General features: G+C 38.2%; 1 protein-coding gene across 2 annotated transcripts in view; it reads right to left on the minus strand.

Moving 5' to 3' along the window:
• The window catches only part of COPG2 (COPI coat complex subunit gamma 2), a 136,574-nt gene that overhangs the window by 88,880 nt on the left and 22,226 nt on the right, over positions 1-25,468 (minus strand). For both annotated transcript variants that reach the window (XM_043463728.1, XM_043463727.1), the window contains exons 5-9: positions 24,145-24,224; positions 9,124-9,199; positions 7,210-7,302; positions 6,146-6,232; positions 4,704-4,861 (exon numbers count right to left, since the gene is read on the minus strand). In XM_043463728.1, coding sequence (XP_043319663.1) covers positions 4,704-4,861; positions 6,146-6,232; positions 7,210-7,302; positions 9,124-9,199; positions 24,145-24,224 — 494 coding nt within the window. The remainder of the gene's footprint in view (positions 1-4,703; positions 4,862-6,145; positions 6,233-7,209; positions 7,303-9,123; positions 9,200-24,144; positions 24,225-25,468) is intronic.

A 25,468-nucleotide genomic window follows, 5' to 3' on the forward strand; every position in this document is an offset into this window, starting at 1 on the left:
TTAGGATTTGAAATAGCTCAACGGGAAATCCATCACCTCCACTAGCTTTGTTTGTAGTGATGCTTCCTAAGGCCCACTTGATTTCACACTCCAGAAGTCTGTTTCTAGGTGAGTGATCACACCATCATGGTTATCTGGGTCATAAAGGTCTTTTTGTATAGTTATTTTGTGTATTCTTGTCATCTCTTCTTAATATCTTCTGCTTCTGTTAGGTTCATATAATTTTTGTCCTCTATTGTGCCCATCTTTGCATGAAATGTTCCCTTGGTACCTCTAATTTTCTTGAAGAGATCTCTAGTCTTTCCTGTTCTATTGTTTTCTTCTATTTCTCTCCACTGTTCTCTTAGGAAGGCTCTCTTATCTCTCCATGCTATTCTCTGAAACTCTGCATTCAGCTGGGTATAGCTTTCCTTTTCCCCTTTGCCTTTTGCTTCTCTTCCTTTCTCAGCTATTTGTAAGGACTTCTCAGACAACCATTTGCCTTTTTGCATTTCTTTTACTTGGGGATGATTTTATAAATATACCAAATTTTATTTTTTGATTCAAGCATTAATGGATGTTTGACTTGCTTCCATTTGGGGGCTATTATGAAAAAGCACATTTGGGATGTCTTTTGACACACAAATGCATGCATTTCTGCTTGGTATTTAAAAGAAGTCAATTCAAATTTTGATCAAGGATTCAGTGAATCCGTGGATCAAAGAAGATGTGGTATCTTTACAGTACTGAATATTCTAAGAACTTGATATATCCCTCTACTTATTCAAGTCATACTTGTTAAATAACATTTTATAATCTTGTGTAGAAATACACAAAATTTTTGGTAGATTTATTTCTAAGGATCTGATTTTTACTGAAATGATACCATCTTTTCAAAACTGTTTCATATTGACTAGCTGTCGGTATGTAGAAACAAAACTGATTTTGGTTATTAGCCTATCCAGTAATTCTGGTAAACTCATATCAATTTTAATAGATAATATATAGATTATTTTGCATTTTCTATATACAAAATAATGTTGTATACAAAGATAGTTTCACGTCCCGTTTCAAATCTTTATATATTTTCCTTAACTTATTGTACCACGTAGGACTTTGCAGTAAAATGTTACCTAAAAAGCAGGATTAGCAGGCATCCTTGTCTCATTCATGATCTTAAGGGGAATGTCTTTCATATTTCACCAATAAATATTAGTGTATTGGAGATTTATTGGGGGTAGACTTATCATAATAATAACATTCCTTTCTATGGATTCTTTACAGTCTGAGCCACCAGGGAAGCCCTCAGATCTCAGTTCCTCTGCAGGATCTCAGTTCCCTGATCAGGTATTGAACCCATGCCTCAGCAGTGAAAGTGCCAAGTCCTAACCATGGAACTGTCAGGGAATTCTTGAAAAGAGAGATATAATTTACAAATTGCCATTGAATTTTATCAATTGCTTTTTTAGCATCTATTAAGATATTAAGATTTTTACCCTTTATTCTTTAAATGAGGAATATAATGACAATTGTTGATTGTTAGATCAATCTTGCAGTTCCAGAAGAAATGCATACTGGGAAATACTTGTTCATTATTTCTTCAAGTTTTGCTCCATTCTCTCACATCTCCCTCTAGAATTCCAATTATGTATCAAGTGGTAGGCCACTTGATACTATTCTATTGTTCTCTGAAGCTCTGTTTATTTTTCTTTAATCTGTTTTCTTTCTAGTCTCCAAATTAGTTACTTTTATAGCAATATCTTCCAATTCACTAACTCTAACACTTTCACTCTTCTCAGTGATCTCTAGCTTCACGTTAGGACACCCCGCAAATTGTCCCTTTCAGTTACTGTACTTGTAGCAGGCAGACTGGTTTCCCAAAGATGTCCATGCTTTCTCCCACAGAACCTGTGAATACATTACCTTATACAACACAGACCAACCCCTGGCTGCCAGCCAGCAAGGAAAGAGACCTACAATCTATGACCACAAAGAAATGAATCTGGCCAACAACCTTAATGAGATTGAAAGTGGATTCTTCAGTAAGCAACAGCACCCTGCCAACATTTTAACTTTAACCTATGAGACTGATGTCTAACCTACAGAACTGTGAAATCATGGATGTTGTGATTACACCTGTGGTAATCTGTTATGGCAGCAATAAAACACTAATACAGATTTTGGTATCTGAAAGTGAAGGTGCTACAACAACAAATACCTAAAATTGTGGAACTGTTTTTGGAACCAGATAATGGGTAGAGGCTACAAGAATTTTAGTGAACATAATGAAGAAAATCTAAAACGCCTGAACAAACTATTAATAGAAATGTGGTCTTGAAGGAAGAGCCAGTGAAGGTTCATAAACTGCTTGTAGAAAGCTGGTCCCAGAGCATCAGAAGAAACTTGTTATTATAAACTGGAGTAAGATGGACCCTTGTTATGTACTGATAGAGAGTCTAGTGAAACTGTGTCCTGCAGGTTACGTGGAAAGCGGAATTTATAAACAAACTTGGATACTGACTTGAGGAAATTTCCAAGGAAACTGGTGAAGGTATGACCTGGTTTCCTCTTGCTGCTTACAGTAAAATGTGAGATGACCAATTTAACCAGTCAACAGCAGCCTTGACCTATACCCATGACCTGTAGACTGCCTACGGACTTCCTTTTCTACAGTCTATCCTACTGATTTTTGGACTTGCTTAGCAAGGTCCAAAACTGTTTATGCTGTTTATTCCATGTTTTAAAAAAAATGTATTTAAAAAACAAACCAGAAACCTCTTCATATTTTTAACTCCTATTGGTTCTGCTGCTCTGGTTGAACTCTGATATAGCACTTTTAAGTTCTTAAAAAAATTTTTTTAACTTTTTTAGTTTCCATGTCCTCTATTCATTCACTGTAACTATTTTGCATTAAAGTCTTTAATAACAAATTTACAATAGATGCTTTAATTTTTTATCTGCCAATTGCAATATCTGGGCCACATCAGGCCCAATTTCTATTGATTGCTTTTTCTCAGCTACTCACATTTTCCAAAATCCTTGAACTTCTAGCAATTTTATTTTTTAATTACTTTCAAATTTATTACTATATACAGACAACTGTGTATGATAAAATGCAAAGACTTTAGAATCTAAGGTGTTTCTGGAGCAGGCAGTTAACTTAGCTGGAAGAAAACTCTAAACATCATCTTCTCCATGCAGTGTTGCAACTGAATTCTCCATTTAGTTCTTTCGGCTGACAGCTACTGCTTTATGCCAGGTTTACCAGTATTCTCCTGTACATGCATAATTAGAGGAACTGTACATAGTTCTGTATTTCTCCTGTACACAATGATTTTTGTGCAGAGTTGAAAATTTATTTTGAGACTCACTGTATCTATGGCCCCCTTTTTCCCAGGATTTCCACCCTAAATTTCCATCATTCTTCTAATTTCAAACTGTTCTGACCCCACTGTCTACTTAGTAAATACTATGGCTTTTGGGGTTCCCACACACAAAAGTTGTGGCATGCCCTCAGAGACCAGCCAGATATATGCAAATTTTACCCAGTATAGTTTCTGTCTTTCAGACATCCACTTCCCTCCAGTTTTTGCCTGTTTTTCACCACTCACCAGTACTTTCAAATAGTGTGGGGTTTTTTGTTTCAGGGAAGCATGCTGCTGCTGCTGTTTAGTCACTAGGTTGAGTTCGTCTCTTTAGCTACAGCCACCAGGCTCCTCTATCCAAAGGTTTTCCCAGGCAGAATACTGGAGTGGGTTGCCATTTCCTTCTCCATGGGATCTTCCCGATCCAGGGATCAAACCTGCATCTCCTGCTTGGCGTGCAGGTTCTTTACCATTAAGCCACCTAATGATATAATCATTATTTGCAGGAGGGCTAATATAACCAAGCTACTCTACCATTACTGAGAGCAGGAAGCTCAACAGAGTATTTTTTTTAACATTCCATTTTATGTTCTCTATTGACATTTACATTGTATCTCCTAGTTTTCTTAGTGGTTACTCAACAGATTACAATACTTATCCTTATATTATCACTGTATACCATCAGATAATATAACACTACTTCATGAAAAATATAAAAACCTTATGAATGTGTAATTCTACTAGTCTCCCTCATGTGCTTTAAATGAATAAATTATTTAAATAAATCATTAAATACAATACTTCAACATTCTCTTTTATAAAAATAAAAAAGAAAAGATGATTCTTAAGGTCACTTCCAGCTTTCACATTTAATTATTATATAACTTATGGTAAGTATTTTTTTGTTCAATATCAGTTTGTTATTTATTGTATTATTAGTGGTCATACCCTATTAAGTACATATACTAGAGCATGTGTGTGGTCAGTAACGTCCAACGGTTTGTAGCCCCATGAACTGTAGCCCACCAAGCTTCTCTGTCCATGGGGCTTTTCAGGCAAGAGTACTAGAATGAGTTGCCATATCCTACTCCAGGAGATCTTCCTGACTCAAGGATTGAACCTGCATTGCAGGCAGATTATTTACACTGAGCCAAAAGGGAAGCCCATACCAAAGCATACATTAAGGTAAAAATAAAAGTTGTGTTACTAGGAATCCCATGATTTTTCTTCTTAATTTGGAAAATCCCAAATCCCTCTGTAAAGTCAGCACTGCCCAAAAAATATTCATAAAGGAAATAAACTCTGAGGCATGTTAACCAGCAAATGGAAAATTACTTAGGTTTAGATGAAAACACTTACCCCTCTTCATTTTCTTTTAGTAAGCGACTGGCAATTCGGATCAACATGCAGTAAGCAAACTGTGATTTGAGACCAGATTTAGTAAATTTATTCAACATCTTAGAAACAGCAAGGCGATCATTCTTTTTAAGGTGATACAAAACTCCCAATGCATGGTACTAAAGAACAAGAAAAAGAATGTAAGACAGAAAGAAGGCTGAATAGGAAGAGGATAAAACTGACATAAAAATGCAATCATACAGAGCTAGGTTTTTAATAAAAAGATACCCAACTCTAATGTATACAAAGAGAATTATCTTTTCCATGCTGAATCAAACACAGGCATGATTGAAAGGATGAGTTTTTAATTTACCCTGTTAATTCAGATTAGGTAAGTATTAAGGGGATGACATACAATCTGAAGACGGCTCTAGCAGATTCAGCGTTGCCCCATCCATCCTTAGGACAAAGGCTCTCAGGTCCAAGGCTTTAACCAGTGTTACAGGTCTTGCTTAGTGGCTTTAAATCATCTGTGGTTATGTTAGTGGTTAATAGATTCATCTCCTAAAGTAGGTTTACGGCATGTAATTATCATGGCACTTTGTGTAAAAACACAATGATCAGAGTTAGGAGGGTGAGAATGTTTCCCAAGGGAAAAATTACTACTTTATTTCCTCATAACTGAATATGCTAACATGAGAAGTAAATGCTGAAATGGAATAAGTACTCTCTCAAACACAAATGGGGTATTTTATACAAAACTTGCCAGTTAAGAATTTAATCTTCTTCCTTTTAATTAAGAATAGCCTAGTGAATATCAAAAGTAGATCCTTCCAACAGAAGTTTTATAATGTCTAATATAATCATGGGTTTTGGGTTTTGGGTCATGGGTTTTCCGCTTCCCAGGTGGCTCAGGGGTAAAGAATCCACCTGCCAATGCAGGAGATGCAGGAAACACAGGTTCGATCCCTGGGTCAGGAAGATTCTCTGAAGGAGAACATGGCAACATGCTTCAGTATTCTTTCCTGGAAAATCCCATGGACAGAGGAGTCTGGTGGGCTACAGTCCATAGGGTCGCAAAGAGTCTAACTTGACTGAGTGACTGAGCACACACCTCAAACAGTATAATCAAGGCCTGAAAAGCTTGGAATTGAACATCCACCTTCACAAATTTTCAAACAGGAATAAAATAAATTATGACTTTGGGAATAAGCACCTCAAATATTACTGAATATAAGAATCTTTCTCAAACATTCTTATAGCTTCTACTAAACACTAGCAGGGTAAATCATAATTAGGGGATACTTACTTGAGAATATGCACTAATAGGCTACTTAATATTAAATTGCTTAATATTAGTCTTTAGCTAATACTCATCTGGAGAGTCAATAAATTGCCCCTAAAATGCAGGGTTACAGAAAGCTGATCTAGAGACATAAGCCAAGGTGATTCAGTGACAGTACCTGGACCATAATATTATCACTTGAAGCAGCTTCTTGGGCTTCATTGACCCAGCGCTTAACCACATCATAGCTTATCTTCATCATGTGCTAAATACAGAAAAAATTGAGAACAGATCACACATAGTCACTAAAAGTTTAGAAACATGAGTTAGTTTTCTTGGGAAATCACTAACAGACATTTCCAGAAAAAAAAAAAAGAAACAACTTTACAGTGTTAGATGTCTATTTCAAGTCTCTGAGACAACTAGTGAACCTGACACACTTGTTCAAGACCCCTTTGCAAAGGTGAGCATATGTCTGTGGGCTGGGAGAGATGTATAAAGGGAAGTAATGAGAGGGAAAGGACGGGAAGGGAATGGATAATTAATAAGATGGTACTTAAATAATGTTAACATCAAAGGTTTTACTTCCAGGAAACTCACCTGGAAGAAAAAACAGAGTGCCATAAAAAAGTAGAGTACCTGCTGTAAAACTCGACCAATTATATTCCAGAACCAGCAACTCTCGTGATTCAGATGATCTAATCCATTCACACATTAGTAACCAATTTTAATCAAATACAATGTGATAGTCTGTCATGAATAAATTTTGTTTTGGTGAAAAAGAGAAAGAAAAGATATTACTAAAACAAAGAGCACTTCCTGGGAGGAAATTCAGTAGTGGGACAGTAGACTTTGGGTTGAAGGACAATTGCAGACACAAGGCACCCACAAAAGCAGAGGACAAAGAGACAAGAGGCTCAAGGGCAGGTCACAGAGGAAGACAGAGAAAGAGACTACCTCCCAGTTTCTCTCCTGACCCTCATCCCACCCTTATCCCCCATCTGTGTTATGTGTATAACATAGCTTTCTCATGACAAAAACCTTTCAAACATATGAAAATTTCACACTTTAACTGCCCATTTTAATCCTTCAATGTTCCTCTGTCAGATAAAGCATTTGTATAAAGTAACAGAAATGTATACATATTTTTTAATGTTTCATTTGTGAGAGAATCATAGTGGTATTTTGTTTTTGCAACTAGAAACTGTACCATGCATGAGAATCAGTTACTTGTTCACTTACTAAGGAAGATACCAATGCTGAACTTGATACACTGGAGACTTTATCCACAATGGCCTGCTTCATGTACCTCTCAATGGCTTGCAACATTGTCCCCTGAGAACATTCATAAAGAAAAAGGCTGAAGTAAGACATTTCCATGCAAAATTACCACTTCAAAATAATCTACAAACACAAGTCACACATTTGTTTCTGTGCAAATATTTAGAATGTATTAAAAGGCTTATCATATAATAATCAGATCCCAGAGGACAGGACCCAGACAACCAAGTGGTAGCTTCAAGAAGGAACATTTTAGAGTACACAGAAGGAGAAGGAATAACTGCTCCACAATGAAATAAATGGTCTCAAAGTGGAGAATCCCAGTTTGGAAATACACAAGTAAAGGCTGAACCTACCAGAGGTATTATAAAATGAATTCCTAAATGGGGATGCTTTAGAAGTCCTGAAGATACCTCTATGTATAGGGCATATACTGGGCTGGTCAAAAAGGTCATTTGAGATTTTGTACATCTTATAGAAAAACCCAAACAAACTTTTTGGCCAACCCAACATTTTTCATATGGATCCCAGAAAGTTCTATAAATCAATTGTAAACTCTGATTATTTCAAATACATAAGAAATTACATGTGGAATATGCTAATTATATTGAGTCCTCAGCTTGAAATCCTCTGAAAATAAACTTCTTTTTAACTTACCTGGAAGAAAGTTTAGCCCTGGCAAGGTGGTGGCAAATAAGGATGGTACACACACCAAGCTCAATGACTTAGATGAAGAGATTCTTACTGCTAGCCTTGGCATGGTCAAGTCTCATGCTACTGATTTAATGCTAAAAACAAAAGCAACCACAACAAAGTAAGGGAGCCTGAGAAACGTTAAACCACTCCTATTGCTCCTTCTAGGTCCAGAGCTACCATTTATGCCTGCTCAGCCTCTGTAACTCAGATGCAAATGTATACACAAAATACATGTGTATATACGAATACACATATGAATGTGTATTCATTCATGAATACACCAAACACAGCACTCATGAATACAGCCAAAATCTTATTCAGTTTGGTTGGCAATGCCCAGTCTGCCCTTCACTTTAACCTTTCCTGCAGAGTTCCAAGAAAGGGACAGCCTAACATACTCTATAACCTCATTCCTTCTAATACAACAGACTAAGTCAAGGTTAAACACCTGACTTAGACCCAGGTGGACACAAGCTACTGGCTAGCTGACAGCTAGTCAGACTGTTTCTCCTAAATATTTAAATGAGGAGGCTTGAGCCTCATAAATAATGGATCGTAATGGTAAATACCTGGAAATCTTGCTGTTGCATTCCTTACAGCTGTCCTACTTCTAGTTCTGGTATCTGGTTGTAAGCTTTACCTCAAATTCTGAGAGATTTGTGTTTTGTAATAAAGTTTTCTTTTAAGCTAAATTTGGGACATTCCCAGTGGTCCAGTGGTTGGGACTTCACCTTCCAGTAGGTGGGAGGGTCAATTCCTTGGTCAAGGGGTTGAGATCCTACATTCCTCTTGGCCAAAAAAAACAGAACATAAACAACAGAAGCAATGTTGCAACAAACGTAATACACACTTTGAAAATTGTCCACATCAAAAAATGTTTATAAAAATAAAAAAATAAAATATAAAAGCTAAATTCAAATGGCTTTTGTTTCCTACAAGCAACGTGCCCTATGACAAAAATTCATGCGAGTAAATATGGCGAGAAATAGACTAATATAAATAAAAGGCAAAAACAATCTAGAAGGAAAAAAGCCTGGAGCCACAAAAGCCTTTCTGGTAGTCATGTTTCTCTGCTGCTGCTGAATCACAAAGTCAGACAAGGAATCCTACTAAATTTACATGGCCACCTGCAGATAAACACAGGTCCCCTTTGATGCCTCAGTAAAGCAAAGAACTTACATCAGTGATTCTGCAGAGAGCCCTGATGGCTGGGCCTCGGTACACATCTTCCTTTCCAGTCATGTCCTTAGTCAGACTGAGAAAAATCAAGTTAGTTACCATAAGATTAAAGTTCTCTCTTCTGTGGAGTCCACCCATACTTAATTCCACTTGTCCCCATAATTATCTTAATGCAACTATTAATTCAACAAATATTTATTGAGTATCTTCTTTGGATAAACATAAAAACTATTGGATAGAAGACCATTTTAAATCTAAAGAACACAGCAGTGAGCAAAACCAAGTCTTTGCCTTCATGAAGCTTACATTCTAGAGGGAAAAGAGACATTAGTCACAAAAAACTAAGTACATACATAATTTTAGGTCATCCAGGTCTCTGCAATCTCATTCCTTTTCATGACTAAGTAATATTCCATTGTATACTGATTACTGGCATAAAAAACAGACAACGATATAGAGAGCCTCATGCTCAAATCCCCCCAAACTCCCCAAATCTAACTCTTTAAAAGAAACTGACTGATAGCCAAGAGGCACATGAAAAGATGCTCAGCATCACTAACTATTAAAGAACTACAAATCAAAGCTCACACCAGTTGGAATGGCCATCATCAAAAAAATCAACGCATGATAAATGCTGTAGAGGGTGTGGAGAAAAAGGAACTCTCTTACACTGCTGGTGGAATGTAAATTGATACAGTCACTATAGAGAACAGTACAGAGGTTCTGTGAAAGTGAAAAGTGTTAGTTGCTCAGTTGTGTCCGCCTCTTGACAACCCCATGGACTGTAGCCCGCCAGACTCCTCTGTCCATGGGATTCTCCAGGCAAGCATACTGGAGGGAGCTGCCATTCCCTTTTCCAGGGGATCTTCCCAACTCAGGGATCGAACCTGGGTCTCCTGCATTGCAGATGGACTCTCTAGCATCTGAGCCACCAGGCAAGCCTAAAGAGGTTCCTTAAAAAACTAAAAATAGAACCACCATATGACCTAGCAATCCCCTCCTGGGCATATACTGAGAGAAAACCATAACTCAAAAAGATACATGTACCTCAATGCTCACTGCAGCACTATTTACAATAGCCAGGATATTGAAGCAACCTAGATGGCCATCAACAAAGGAATGAATAAAGATATGACGTGAAGTGAAGTGAAGTCACTCAGTCATGTCCAAGTCTTTGCAACCCCATGGACTATAGCCTACCAGGCTCCTCTATCCCTGGGATTTTCCAGGCAAGAGTACTGGAATGGGTTGCCATTTCCTTCTCCAGGGGATCTTCCCAACCCAGGGATCAAATCTGGGTCTCCCACACTGCAGGCAGATGCTTTACCATCTGAGCAACTAGGGAAGCCCCAGGGAAGAATATGATACATATATACAACGGAACATTACTCAGCCATAAAAAAGAACAAGACTGCAGAGACATGGATAGACCTAGAGACTGTCATACAGAAAGAGATAAGTCAGAAAAACAAATATTGCATATTCATGCATATACGTGGAATCTAGAAAACAGTAGAGATGAACCTGTTTGCTAAGCAGAAACAGAGACACAGATGTAAAGAACATACATATGGACACCAAGGGGGGGAAACTGTGGGGATAAACCGAAAACTTGAGATTGACATATATACACTACTATGTATAAAACAGGTAACTAATGAGAACCTACTGTATAGCACAGGGAAAAATAAAGAAGGGATAATCTTCTTTATTGTAGGACATTTGTTTGTAGGACATTTGTTAAAGTAACCTTACAAAAATGCATTTCAATATACGTTAGGTGCAGACAAACATTATTTGATTCCAATTATATGAGATGCCTAGAATGAGAACAAGACCCAGTTTCCCCCTCAGTCAGTCTATCCCATCAGGAAGCTTCTATAAGCCTCTTATCCTTCTCCATCAGAGGGCAGTCTGAAAACCACAATCACAGAAAACTAACCAATCTAATCACATGGACCATAGCCATCTCTTCACTCTTGCCATCTCCTGTTCGATCACTTCCAATTTGCCTTGATTCATGGACCTAACATTCCAGGTTCCTATGCAATATTGCTCTTGACAGCATTGGACCTTGCTTCCATCACCAGTCACATCCACAACTGGGTGTTGTTTTTGCTTTGGCTCCATCTCTTCATTCTTTCTGGACTTATTTCTCCACTGATCTCCAGTAGCATGTTGGGCACCTACCGACCTAGGGAGTTCATCTTTCAGTGTCCTATCTTTTTGCCTCTTCATACTGTTCATAGGGTTCTCAAGGCAAGAATACTGAAATGGTTTGTCATTTCCTTCTCCAGTGGGCCACATTTTGTCAGAACTCTTCATCATGACCCATCCGTCTTGGGTGGCCCTACACAGCAACGGCTTATAGTTTCACTGAGTTAGACAAGGCTGTGACCTCACAAGAGACTGTCCCGAACTTGCCTGTGGGTGTCTGGGAGTCTCCGGACGTGGGTTGGTGGTGTCCTCCTGCAGGGTAGGGGGCACTGAGTGTAACAGTACATGCATAGGATCTTTTGAGGGAAGTCACCATTATCTTCATTACCTCCACCATAGCTTGGCCCCAGGTAAATGGCTCCACCCATCAACAGAAAATTGGATTTAAGATTTACTGAGTCAAACACATAGAGTCAAAAAATACACTGGTATATGCCAGGGGCTGGAGGTGGGGGTGGAGAGGGGGAATGGGGAGTTAGTGTTTAATGGGGACATAGTTGTAGTTTAGGAAGGTGAAAAATTTGAGAGATGGATGATGAGAGTTGCACAACAATGTGAATGTATTCAGTGCTACTGAACTGTAAAGTATGGTTAAAATAGTATGCTTTATATTACGTGACTGTGTGCATGCTCAGTCGTGTCCAACTCTTTGCATCTCCATGGACTGTAGCCCATCAAGCTCTTCTGTCTATGGATTCTCCAAGCAAGAATACTGGAGTGGGTTGACATGCCCTCCCCTCCAGGGAATCTTTCAGACCCAGGGATCAAACCCACTTATCCCTGTGTCTCCTGCACTGCAGGCAGATTCTTTTCCTGCTGAGTTATGGAGGAAGACTTTTACCACAATAAAAAAAAAAAAAAAAAAAACAACTCTTTTTTAAAGGAAAAAAAGAAATTGGCTAAAATGATTACTTTAAGATGTCTCTTTCTCAGGAATGGCTTTCTAAAATGACAACTGTCAATGATTTCAGACCCTTCTATGGAGCTGCAAAGGCAGGAGGGGAGTGTGGACTGAGGTACAAAATTTCATGTCCATAATTTTAAAAGGTTTTTCATCTTTAGGTTATTCACTCTTTTGTCCCTCCTTCTCTTGTCTTCTGTGTACTTATATTGCCCTCAGATTGACTCTCCATCTCCTCTCCCACTCAGTTCCCCTCACATGATCCAAAATGGCCTCCAACTCCAACTCACTTCATCAGGGCACCAAAAGGAGAAAGCCTGAATAACTGACAGTCCTTCAGCTTCTTTCATTTTTCAGTTATTAAAGTATTTTACTCATGTAACAATCCATTCTCAACATATTCAGAAAGGTATAAAATATAAAGTCTAAGTCTGTCCTCATCCACGCTAGCCTATAATGCCACTCAACTAGAAACAGTCATTGTGAATAGTCACTTATGTTTTCTTAAGGAAGTTCTTAAAATACATATTTACAACCACCGGGGTTTATTAAAATGCATGCCAATGGATATCCACTCCTCTGGTACCTTCAATTTTACTTAATGATATAACCTAAGAATCTTTCCATACAGGGAGATGTTTTAAAATTTTAGATATTTATGTTTTTTAAAATATATAAATGCATATCTAAAATTTTTTTAATAGCAGCACAGATTTCCATTGTTTGGATACAAATAGTTTATCAACCAGTCTTTTTCACAAATATTTGCATTTATCCAGTTAGATAAAAAACTGAGGTTTGGCAGGATTAGTTTCTTCTAAGGTTTCTCTCCTTTGTCTACTGATAGCATGGAAGTAGTCACAATAATGTATAAACAAAAAGGCATGGCTACGTTCCAAAAAAACCTTACTTACAAAATGGCACAACAGCTTTGGCCACTGGCCATAGTTTGCCAACAGTTGCTCTGAACTTCTGTTTAGCTTAGGCTGCCCTGACAGTAAAGGGTTACCTACAGATAGTTTATTTGGGAATGTGTTCTGAGGGAGAAGTAAAAGATAAGGAAGTAAACAAAGGAGGAGGGAAAATCAACCCAGACAAGTTTTCTCTAGTGAATCACTGCCACAAGCAACTGGTTTTTTAATGAGCAACCTTCTGAGGAACCTAGTGAAATATATCTCAGCAACCATACATTCAAGGAATGAAAAAGAAAGAATTTATCCATAAGCTCTTCGCCCCTAGTAGAGAGTTAACCCCAGAGAGTTAACTCCCTGTTCTCTTAACATTCACATGTTAACTCATACATATATGAGTTCAGAGTATGTACAAGAAATCTCAGGGCAGAAAGCAAAACGTTCACCACATGCTTCAGGTGAAGCACTATCAATGCAAGTAAGCTGGACCTCATGGAAATGCTGACCACAGCCATGACTGGAACCAAAGATGAGGCTGAAGAAACGTGAGGTGGCTTGAAAGTGGCACCCAGTATGGCTCATCCTTTGCACCCCTCACATTTGAACATGTCTTCCATTGAATCTAATCTATCACTGAGTCTTCAGGATGGTACTGTTCACTATTTCTACAAGAGACAGGAAGATGAGTAGAACATGGTACAATCCTTGCTGCTACAGCTCATTTCAAAGCCATAACTGATACTCATCATCTCCTTCATATAACCATCCATTCTGTATTTCCCTCACTCTTGGCCAGATAAGGTAACTTATCTCGGTTATGCCTCTGGTAAGTGACTCAAACCTTTATCCCAAGGGACCCACACCTTTTGTTGGTTTTAACCTGGTTGGACCATTGGCTGTTCTCTAATCACCACTCTCCCATGCATGAATGCACCAAAATACACTTGAGTGAATACTCTGAATTCTGGATACAGTCCTCTCTGTCACCTTTATATGAACAACCCTAGATCCTGGTAGGAATCAAGGTCAATTACCTCTATGAGTATATCAGCACCTTCCATTGCCCGCTGGTCCACTAGGCATGAAGAACACAAAGTGACCCAATAATAGTCATCATTTCAAATGTTTACCTGGCTCACTTGCTGCCCCAAGGCTGTTCTGACTCTGGAGTGTGTGATGCCTTAGGTTTGCCAACCTGTTACTCAGACATGTAGCATCCAGAAGTGGGACAGTTCTGAGCTGGAGTTAATCCATAACCAATGGGAACCAGGGATCAATGGGTTAAATGCTTCCCCTTTTTCATCCCTTGAAAACATTGTCCCCTGGGAATCAGGCCCTCTAATCTATACTTAGGGTGAGAATGGGAAGAATAAATTCTCCAAGTGGGTCACTGGGAGTGAGGGAGAGGGGCCGGTCCTACTTCTAACTATGGATTTCTGGACCCACCTGGTCTGTTTACTGGCGACAGTATCATACACTGGCAACTGATTCAGTGGATACATGGCATCTTGGAGGAGAATTCCCAACCTCACAGGGTCTTACTTCCAACCTACTACTTCCGCTGAGCATTCAACAGGCCATGTCATCATGGCATCAGGCTGTCTCCTCCTAAGTGAAGCACAATGTAGCAAAACTACTGATCTCCTTTCTCGTCATGAACCCACTATCAGTCCATTTTTGCCATAAAATGAGTGGCAATGTCGTGTAGGATACCATGACAATAAATTAAGAATAACTGTTTATACCACAACTTGCACCTACTGCAAACCTCTAGTTTATTCTCTATTTTATGGTGTTTGGGTCATGCAATTTAAAAAAATTATGTAGTCAAATTTATCAACCCTTTCTTTCATTGCCTCTGGATTTTAGTGATAATTACAAACCTTTTCCCTACAGCAAGGTTTTCCTCTAGTACTTACATGGCTTCATCTTATAAAATTTATATTCCTTATCTTTTCAGAGTTTACTTATTTATATGTCGTGAAACACAGATCAAATTTTATCTTTTTCTAAGTGGCTACTTAGTTATCCCAGCATCATGTATAAAAAAGTACATGCTAAGTTGGAAAGAGAAAAATATCGTATATTAATACAAATATATGAAAGCTAGAAAAGTGGTACTGACAAACCTATTTGTAGGGCAGGAATAGAGACACAGACGTAGAGAACAGACTTGGGGATACAGCAGGTGAAGGAAAGGGTGGGACAAACTGAGAAAGCAGCACTGACATGTGTACACTACCATGTGCAAAAGAAATAGCTAGTGGCAAGATGCCGTATAGCACAGGGAGCTCAGCTCCGTGCTCTGTGATGACCGAGAGGGCTGGAATGACAGGGGGGTAGGCGAGGAGGCTCAAGAGGAAGGGGATGTATGTATACTCACAGCTGATTCACACTGTTGTATAGCAGAAACTAACACAAAATTGTAAAGCAATTATACTTCAATTAAAAAATAAATTACAAAAAAAAAAAAAAAAAAAAGATCCTGAATGCTGCAACTAAGACCCAGCATAGCCAAATAAATCACTTTTTTAAAGTACATGTTTACCCCAGTGATTAGAGATGCCACCTTCATCATATACTACATTTCCACATGTACTTGGGTCTAATTCTGCACTTTCCATTTGTATCAGAGAAGTCCAAAAAATGTAGATCAGTACAGCCGAGGTGATGCTTTACATAGCCATAGTGATTTTGTCTATGGTACTGACTCCTACCAGAAGCATATGGGAAACCTAACTCTTCTACATTCTTGGTAATATTTGGTAAAGTGAGTCTATTTAATTTTTAGTTGATTCAAAGATGTATAGTAGTATCTCATTGTGGTTTTAAATGGCATATCTCAGGGTTTCAGGTGTCACATCACAGTAATGTTCCAGAACTAGGGCTGGCCTCAAGCAAGACCAGAAAGTAAAGAGAAAAACAAGAATAAACAAGGATTCTCCCTCCATGCTCTCCAGCTTGCAGAGGTCTTGTCTTTAACCTGTGCTCAGGATCGAGACAGGCTTCAGTCTTTGTTGACTCCTCCCACCATACAGTTCTTGGATTAGTCCATTCTTGGTCCAAAATAACCATGAAACTCACCATATTGTTATTCATTAAGTTCAGTTGCTCAGTCATATCCAACTCTTTGTGACCCCATAGACTGCAGCACACCAGGGTTCCCTGTCCATCACCAACCCCTGGAGCTTGCTCAAACTCATGTCCATCAAGTCGGTAATGCCATCCAACCATCTCATCCTCTGTCGTCCCCTTCTCCTCCTGCCTTCAATCTTTCCCAGCATCAAGGTCTTTTCCAATGAGTCAGTTCTTTGCATCAGGTGGCCAAAGTATTGGAGTTTCAGCTTCAGCATCAGTCCTTCCAATGAATATTCAGGACTGATTTCCTTTAGGATGGACTAGTTTGATTTCCTTGCAGTCCAAAGGACTCTCAAGAGTCTTTTTCAACACCACAGTTCAAAAGCAGCAATTCTTCGGTGCTCAGCCTTCTTTACGGTCCAACTCTCACATGCATACATGACTACTGGAAAAAGCACAGATTTGACTAGATGGACCTTTGTTGGCAAAGTAATGTCTCTGCTTTTTAATATGCTGTCTAGGTTGGTCATAGCTTTTCTTCCAAGGAGCAAGTGTCTTTTAATTTCATGGTTGCAATCACCATCTATAGTAATTATAGAGCCCAAAATAATAAAGTCTCTCACTGTTTCCACATCTATTTGCCATGAAGTGATGGGACTGGATGCCATGATCTAATTCACTGTTATTATTCAAAGGCCTCAGGCATACCTATATACCTTTCTATACCTCTGTCCAAAGGTTTTTGTTGTAATTATTGGAATAGATGACTTGTCATGGCCTTACTCCATCTTGGCTAGAATTAGAAGTCCCCCGACTTTCCCTTTTACTCACTGGTGTTCATTAAGCAAGAGTAGGGAATTTTATGGCTTGGCATCATTTTCATCATTTTCTCTCAAAAGTCTTCCACAATTTCATTTTAATAGAGAATAAGTATTTAATAGAGAATAAGAATCCAAATAAACTGGGGCAGTCTATGTGTCAACTGGGAAGGAGAGAGGGAAGAAAAGCAGGATATAGAAAGGTTTCACAACACCCATTAAAGCCACTGAGACAGTTAATTTTCTGTGTCAACTTCACTGAGTTAAGGGATGCCCAGATAACTGGTAAAACATTATTTCCGGGTGTGTCTAGGAGAGCTTTTTCCAGAAGAGACTGGCATTTGAATCAGTAAGCTGAATAAGGAACAGAACAGCCACTTCTGTGGAAAAATAAAATGGAGTAACCAGAGATGCAAGAAAATTCAGTTCTATGGTTCTGAAAGCCAAAGACTGTAGAACTTCATGGAGTGTTTAACCATATTAAAGCTAAGAGAGCGGCCAAGTAAAATATAGACTGAAAAATCAGCTTTTGGGATTCTGCAATTAAGAGATTACTAGAAATCTTTGAGAAAGAAGTTTCACTAGAGTGATGGCTAAGTCAAATTAGAATAGTATCTCACTTCCTTTCTTATTCTACACCAAGTCCTGGTAGACATAATGTCAGGGACAGCACCACCATTCAAGTCAAAAGGCTGTTTCAGGCTTGAATATTTCTTACCAAGTCTGTGGATGGTCTTAGCTTCTTGCTTCCTTCAGAAACTCAAGTACTGTCCTCCTCTTGTCCAAATCCTCACATTCCCACAACTGATATCAAAACTGCTTGCCAGACAGTCATTGCCATAGCCCCTAGCGGCTTTACTTCCTCCTAAACCATGGTCTCTGAACTGAGACTGTGTAATTTCCTGAGACTAGGGATGTAATTAATCACATACTGATACCCACTCCCCCACGCTACCTGCCATGTGAGCAATGGCTCAATCCTCAGGACTCAATCCCAGAATTCTAAGCAATCTTCAGATGCAGACTTTCACTGGTGAGTCTCATCAGACAGGGGTAGAACAGTATGACCAGACTGTCAATATACTCGATCATCCTTAAGCCACTAACTACATCTTTGTATTTTTATTTTCATTAACTGAATTGTAATTTATATACAATTTAAAAATGTCAGCTTAAGTGTTCGGTTAGATGGCATTTGGAGTCACTCATGTAAGCTTTACCCAAAATAAATACTGCATACTTCCTTCACCTCGGAAAGTTCCCTCATTCCCACATCTAGTCAGTTTCCTCCAATCTACCAGACTTCTGGTTTCTATCACCACAACTGAGTTTTGGCTGGTCTTCGAACTTATATGAAAAGAATCATCCAAGCATTCTTTGTGTGTCTTCTTTTGTTCCAACATACTATTTTAGGACTGTGTCTGTGTTGTTGCTTGAATCAGCAATTTGTTCTTTTTTATTGCTGAGTAGTGATCCACTATACTAATAAAACACAATTTGTTTAGCCATCCTCCTATTGATGAACCTTTGGGTTGTTCCTAGTTTAGGGCTTCACAAAGCTGCAATCAAATTCTTGTACAGTCTTTTTTTGTGGTCAAAGATTTTCATTTTCCTGGGTAAATATACAGCAGTAAAATCACTGGTCACAGGGTAGGTATATGTCTAACTTCATAAAAAACTGCCAAACCTTTTCTGAGGTTGCTGTACCATTCTACATTCCCATCTACAATGTTTGACAGCTTCAACTGCTCCATATACCAAGTTCCATACTGGAGTAGGGTTGTTGATTTGGTATTGTCAGGCTTTGCTATTTTAACCATTTTAGTGAATGTAAAAAGATACCTTACTGAAGTTTTAATCTTCATTTCCCTGATGACTAATAATATTGAGAACATTGCCATGGGCTTAATGGCTCTTTATATATATTCTTTAGCAAAGGGTATGCCTTCAGGTCTTCTCAATATTCATGCTAACATAATTGCCTATGTATATAGAATGGTCATCTAATATATTCGTTTTCTATTCCTGCTATAACAAATGACCACAATTAGAGGCTTAAAATAACAAAAGTACATTATCTTCTAGTTAGTTCTAAGGGCTAAAATTCCAACTTAGGTCTCACTGGGCTAAAATCATGTCAGCAGGCCTGCATCCATCTCATAGGCAAAATACATTGAACCCATCCCAAGATTCCCCCAAATCAACACATTACAGCATTAGCTCAAAGTCCAAAATCTCATTTAAATCTCACCCAACTCAAAGCACCAATCTTATTATCAAAAATCATAAGGGATGGGTAAGAAAGGGTATAATTTATCCTGAGGCAAAATTCCTCTCTACCCATGGACATGCTAAACTTTAAAACAAGTTCGCTGCTCTGAAACACAAAGATGGGACCTGGCATAGCAGAACACACACAAATATTCCTACTCAAAAAGAGAAAATGGAAGGCTAAAAAAGAGTTACTGGCCCCAGACAATTCTGAAATCCATCCAGGCAAACAGGAAGAGGGTTTAAGTCCTAAGCCGATTTCACTAGGTTCTCAGCTCTACCCTATGGGCCTGCAGCTCTGCCCTCTGAGCCATCCTTCCTTTTTATAAAGGGCAGCCTGTGTTTAAAGCTGAGGAGTCTTACCAGCCTATCTCCTGCCTGCAGAATTTTGGGGCTCTGATAGTCCACCTTCACTTCATCTCTGGTCCTTTCAGTCCAAGCTGGCAGTGTTTCTGCTGGTGTAAGGTTCTCAAGTGCCTTGTGGGACTACCATATTTGTACAGACTCACTCCACTAGTCAAGAGGTTCCTTCACAGATCTTGCCTAGATAATCCCATCTCTATTTTCAGCTTCTGCTTAAATGCTGAGGGAATCTGTGAGTCACACCTTTGATCTCTCAGAGTGGTTTGTGTGAGTGAATACACTGACCTTTTAATCTTTCTGAAGTTTGAGCAAAAGGCGATACAGTAACTCTTTTTCTCTAGAGAACGCTTTCCAAACACACATCTCTTGATTTGAGTATCCTCTGCCATTTTGGTAGGCTGAGAATTTGCAAAATCAGCAACTCCTGGCTTATTTTTGTTGTGTTTTTGAGGTGTAATTGATCCTACAACATTATATTAGTTTCAGGTGTACAACATAATGATTCAGTATTTATCAAGATCTCCTGGTTCACGTTTAACAGGTCTCTCCTCAATTTTTACTGTACTCTCAAATTTTACTAAATGACAAAGAGAGAAATCAAGCCACACCTCAACATTCTGCTTAGAAATCTCAGTTAAATATCCAAATTCATGTTTGCAAGCCCCACTTTCCACCTAGGGCAGGATACAATGCAACTAAGCTTCCTGCCACAATATAACAAGGATCCCCATCCTCCAGTTTCTATTAATAATAGAAACTTCTTCCACATTTTCTCCTGAGCCCTCACCAGCAGCACCTTTAATGTCCATATTTCTGTCAACAGTCTGTTCACAATGATACCTGATAAATGTTTTCTCTATCCTGCTGCTCACTTCCTTCTTAGTCTAGAAGAGGCATTAATGCTCATATTTCTACTAACAGTTTGTTCAAGGCAGTACAGAATTTTTCTATCATGCTCCCCAAACTCTGCCAGCATCCGCTCACTACCCAATTACAAAGCCACTTCCACATTCTTAGGCATTTGTTACAGCAGCACCCCACTTTCAGGTACCAAAGGCTCTTACTAGTTTTTTTCCAGTTTTGAGATGTGACATATAACACTGTCTAACTTTAAAGTGTACAAGGTATTGATGTGATATATTCAGTTCAGTCACTCAGTCGTGTCTTGACTCTTTGCGACCCCATGAATCGCAGCCTGCCAGGCCTCCCTGTGTTAATATACTGCAAAACCAGTAGTTTCCAATTGTTGCTGTAACAAATTACCACAAACTTAAGAGGCTTAAGACAACATTCATTTCTTTACCTTGCAGTTCTGTAACGTGAGGTCCAACACAGGCCTCAGTAGGCTAAAATCAAGGTATGAGCAGGAAGGCATTCCTTTCTGGGGGCTGCCAGGGTTCATCCATTTCCCTGCCTTTTCCAACTTCTGAGGTTACCCATATTTCCTTGGTTTGTGGACACTCCTTCCTCCATCTCCAAATCCAGCAAAAACAGTGCAGCTCTGTGGCCCTGCTTCCACCATCACATCCCTTTACTGAGGCTTTTCTTCCGCCTCTCTCTTCTATGTAAGGGCCCTTAGCCTTGTATTGGGCCCGCGTAGATAACCCAGGATATGCTCCCTATCTGCTGATTAGCAACTGGAATTCCCCTTTGCCATAGACCATACTGACAGGTCCTAGAAATTAGGACAGGGAGGCCTTGCAGGTGGAAGGTATATTATTCTGCCCACAACATCTACTAATCACTTCAAACGAACAAGAAGCAAACCACATTGCAAAGCAGCCTAACAGGACAAAGGTGGAAGTACTACCAGCTACACAAAGAAACGAAAATCCTCAATCAACAGTTGATACTCTATTTTTAACTTTTCCACTATTCAGTGAGACTAGCAACCTCAGAGAAGGCAATGGCAACCCACTCCAGTACTCTTGCCTGGAAAATCCCATGGACGGAGGAGCCTGGTGGGCTGCCGTCTTTGGGGTCGCACAGAGTTGGACACGACTGAAGCGACTTAGTAGCAGCAGCAACAATCTCAGTGAAGATTTTTTTGTTTTTGTTTTTTATTTGTGCCACTTGTTGTGAGTTAACTAATCTAAGTATCCATTTTCAATCCCTTCTCTCAAGCTTGCCCCTTGGGCTATAAAAGCTAAATACTCACTTTCCTGGCCTCCTAAGGTTAGTCATAACACAGTTGTGCCAAATGAAATCTAAAAATTGCCTTGGGAAAAGCTTTTGCATACCTGATGAAAGAGGCAGATGGTGCTGGCTCTCTCTGGCCCCCTTCCCGGTACCCCTCCCATCTTGAATGGTGCACTGCCAGTAATTCAGGCATCTATTTTGCAATAATGTGAAGATGTCCCAAAGAATTTAAGACACATCAGCCCTGACACTGCTGAGCCACTGAAGCAACACCAGTTTCTCTGCCTATTTTGTTTGTTACTATTTACATCTGGCTCTCTGTTCTTTTCAGCTGAAAGCTTTACTAATTGAAACTTCAACACAACTGCTGGTTAAGCATAAGTATCCTCCTCCAAAATTTATTTTGCTATACAAATATCAGATTCACTTGAATGAGTTATAATTAATAACTATTAACTATTTTCTACATAAAATTTGTTAAATGTCTTAGGACTCTAAATTATACACTCTCATTCTAGGAAATTTGAAAATTATCAAAAGTTTAAAGAATATAAATAACCACAATTCCAAACACCCAGAGGTAACTTACTGGTAATCAATCAGTGTATCTTCGGCCATAAATTTTTATATATATACTTAGAATATTTTTAAGACTATAAGGAATATACAGACTTGAATCCAACTCTCATTCAGCACTGTACTGAGGACTTTTCCATATCATTAAAGATGTTTCAAAAATATATCCAAAAAATTAAAATATTTCATCAATAATGAATGCTCTGTTTTCTGAGGATAATTTCATAGATGTGGAATTACTGGATTAAAGGGATAAACCCTTTCAAACATTAAACAAATGCTGCCACACTGCTTTCTAGAAAAACTGAACCAATTCATTATTCTACCTCCTGTTTAAAAGAAAATCAATATCCCTTACAAGTTCTGACTAACTTTTTTCTTTATGGCCAATTTGATTGGCAAAAATACTGTAATTTCCCAAAATTTATACAGAACTCATAAACTCAGTGCAAAAAAAAAAAAAAAATTTTTAAATGGGCAGATGTGAATAGACATTTTTCCAAAGAAGACATACAGACGGCCAACAAGTACATGAAAAGATGCTCTACTTCATCAGTTATCTGGAAAATGTAAATCAAAACCACAATAAGATTATCACTTCACACCTGTTAGAATGGTTATTAACAAAAACATAGAAATAGCAAGCGCTGAGGACATGAAGAAAAGAGAACCCTCTGCACTGCTGGTGGACATGTAAACTGGTACAGCCATTATGGAAAACAGTATGGAGATTCCTCAAAAAACTGAAAACAGAACCACCATATCGCAATTCTATTTCTGGGTATTCATCTGAAGAAAACAATAACACTAATTCAAAAAGATATATGCATTCCCATGTTCACTGCAGCATTACTTAAAATTGCCAAGATATGGAAACAAGCTAAGTATCCATCAAGAGATGAATGAGTAAAGAAATTGGGGTATATATATGCACTGGAATATTATTCAGCCATTAAAAAAATAAAATCCTGCCATTTGTGACAATATGTATGGACCCTGAGAGCCTTATGTTAAGTGAAATAAGTCAGACAGAGAGAGACAAATACCATGTAATAGTTCTTATACATGGAATTTAAATAAGTATATAAATATACATATATAAAACCAAGTTCATAGATACAGAGAACAGTTTAGTGGATGCCAGAGGCAGGGACTAGGGGTGAAACAGGTGAGCTGCTTGGGTTTTGGGGGTTTTATTTTTTTAGTTTAAATAATTTGAATTTAAAAAGCACAAAAAAATACTGTAACTTATTATTGAATTTTTAATTTACATTTTTTGTAAATGTAGTGAGAATGACTAAAGATATTTAGATTCTTTGTATTAGTTATTTTATTAATTATCACATGGAGATAACTTTTGAAATATGAGTTCTTTATATATTACAGATATTAGTCTTTTGATGTACTTAAATTTTATTTTATAAAGCAACTATAATATAAAATTTTAAATTTTTAAATAATATTTTATTTCAGTGCATCATTTACTTTTTAGTTTTGTTTAATGACATATTATGATTCTAAATGTAATCAATCTATTAGCATTAGCCTTCGTGACTTCTTTTTTTTGCTTTATCAGACAGGGGTGGTTTTCACAGGATGACAACCACATTTTAGAAAAGAATGCTCTTTGACATTATATTCTTTTTTAAATTCGTATTGGCCTTCTTACAGTCAAAACGTAAAGAGAACAACAAATACTCCACTAAATATGTAAGTATCCCATCCCAGGTTTTAACTATTCACATACCTGCTTGTAACAATTATCACATCCTCAGAGATGTTAGCCATTTCTTTGATGGTAAGGTAGCACATTCTTCTCAATGTTTGCTAAAAAATTATTTATAAAAGGCAACAGGTTATTCATAAGGAAATGGTTTTTTAAACTGTTTGAAATGAGGACCCCAAATACATATACTTACAAAATATTCTTAAAAAGATTATCATCTACCCAAAAAATCCTTTTAAAAATGTCTGGATGAGGGGACTTCCGTGGCATTCCAATGGTTACAACACTACGTTCCCAATGCTGGGAGCCTGGGTTTAATCCCTAGTCAGGTAACTAAGATCCTGTATGCCGCAGGGTGTAGCCACAAAAGAGAGAGACAGAGAACTACCTAGATGAGAAAATGTTCAGAATTCTACTATTTCCTAAACACAAGTGACTGATGCACTAAGAGTAGAAAACATCTAGATGAAAATACAAACATTCAATTAATTATATGGGTCTTTATACAGAAACACCTACACTGTGACTCTGACAGTGAGTCCAGAGACAGGTTTTTCAGAGAGCTAAAGGCTTGCCCTAGAAAATATTTTTTCATTCTTTAAAAATATATACAGAGACATGCAGACTCTGTGTTTTCCTCAGTTTAGCATATTTTTCCTTAAGACATTTGTAGTTGTATAACTAACTTCTATTTTCAATTATCAAGATTTCTACATGGATACCTGGATCCAAAATCAGTGTTAAACTAACAATAATGAAGTTCTGCCCACCCTTTCTCCTCACCTGGATCTCCAGTTTTATTTATAAACATTCATACTCAAAGCTAGAAGGAGTGGTTCCTCTCGCCTGTCTTGCCTCCTTCTTTATCAAGTAACTTCAAATTTCTTAGGAGTAGTGAAACTCAAATACCTCGGACCCAGCTCGAGTCCAAGCTGTACAAAGGATCTGCTGGAGACTACTGAGCCCGTGAAGGAACAGACAGAACAGAGTGAGGATTTTCATGGTGATTAAACACAGAAAAAAAATCACCCCAGAAAGAGAAAGGCAGCATGGGCAGGATGAATGAGGCATACCACATACATCTGAAGCTACTATGAGAAGAAAGCAAAAAATGAGAATCAAAATTTCAGAGCAAAAGAAAATTACACCCCCTTGTAATAAAAATCTACCATGAAGCAGAATAAAACTAGAGATATGAAAAAATTAGCTAAAGCACAAAAAATTGAGGCTCAACACTGTTAGTCATTGGGAAATACAAATTAAAGCCACATTTCAGATATCACCTCACACCTACCAAAATGTCTAAAATTTAAAAAGAGTGATAATACAGTGTTGACAAAGATGT

Source organism: Cervus canadensis, chromosome 3, assembly GCF_019320065.1.
Source record: "Cervus canadensis isolate Bull #8, Minnesota chromosome 3, ASM1932006v1, whole genome shotgun sequence".
Lineage (NCBI taxonomy): Eukaryota > Metazoa > Chordata > Mammalia > Artiodactyla > Cervidae > Cervus > Cervus canadensis.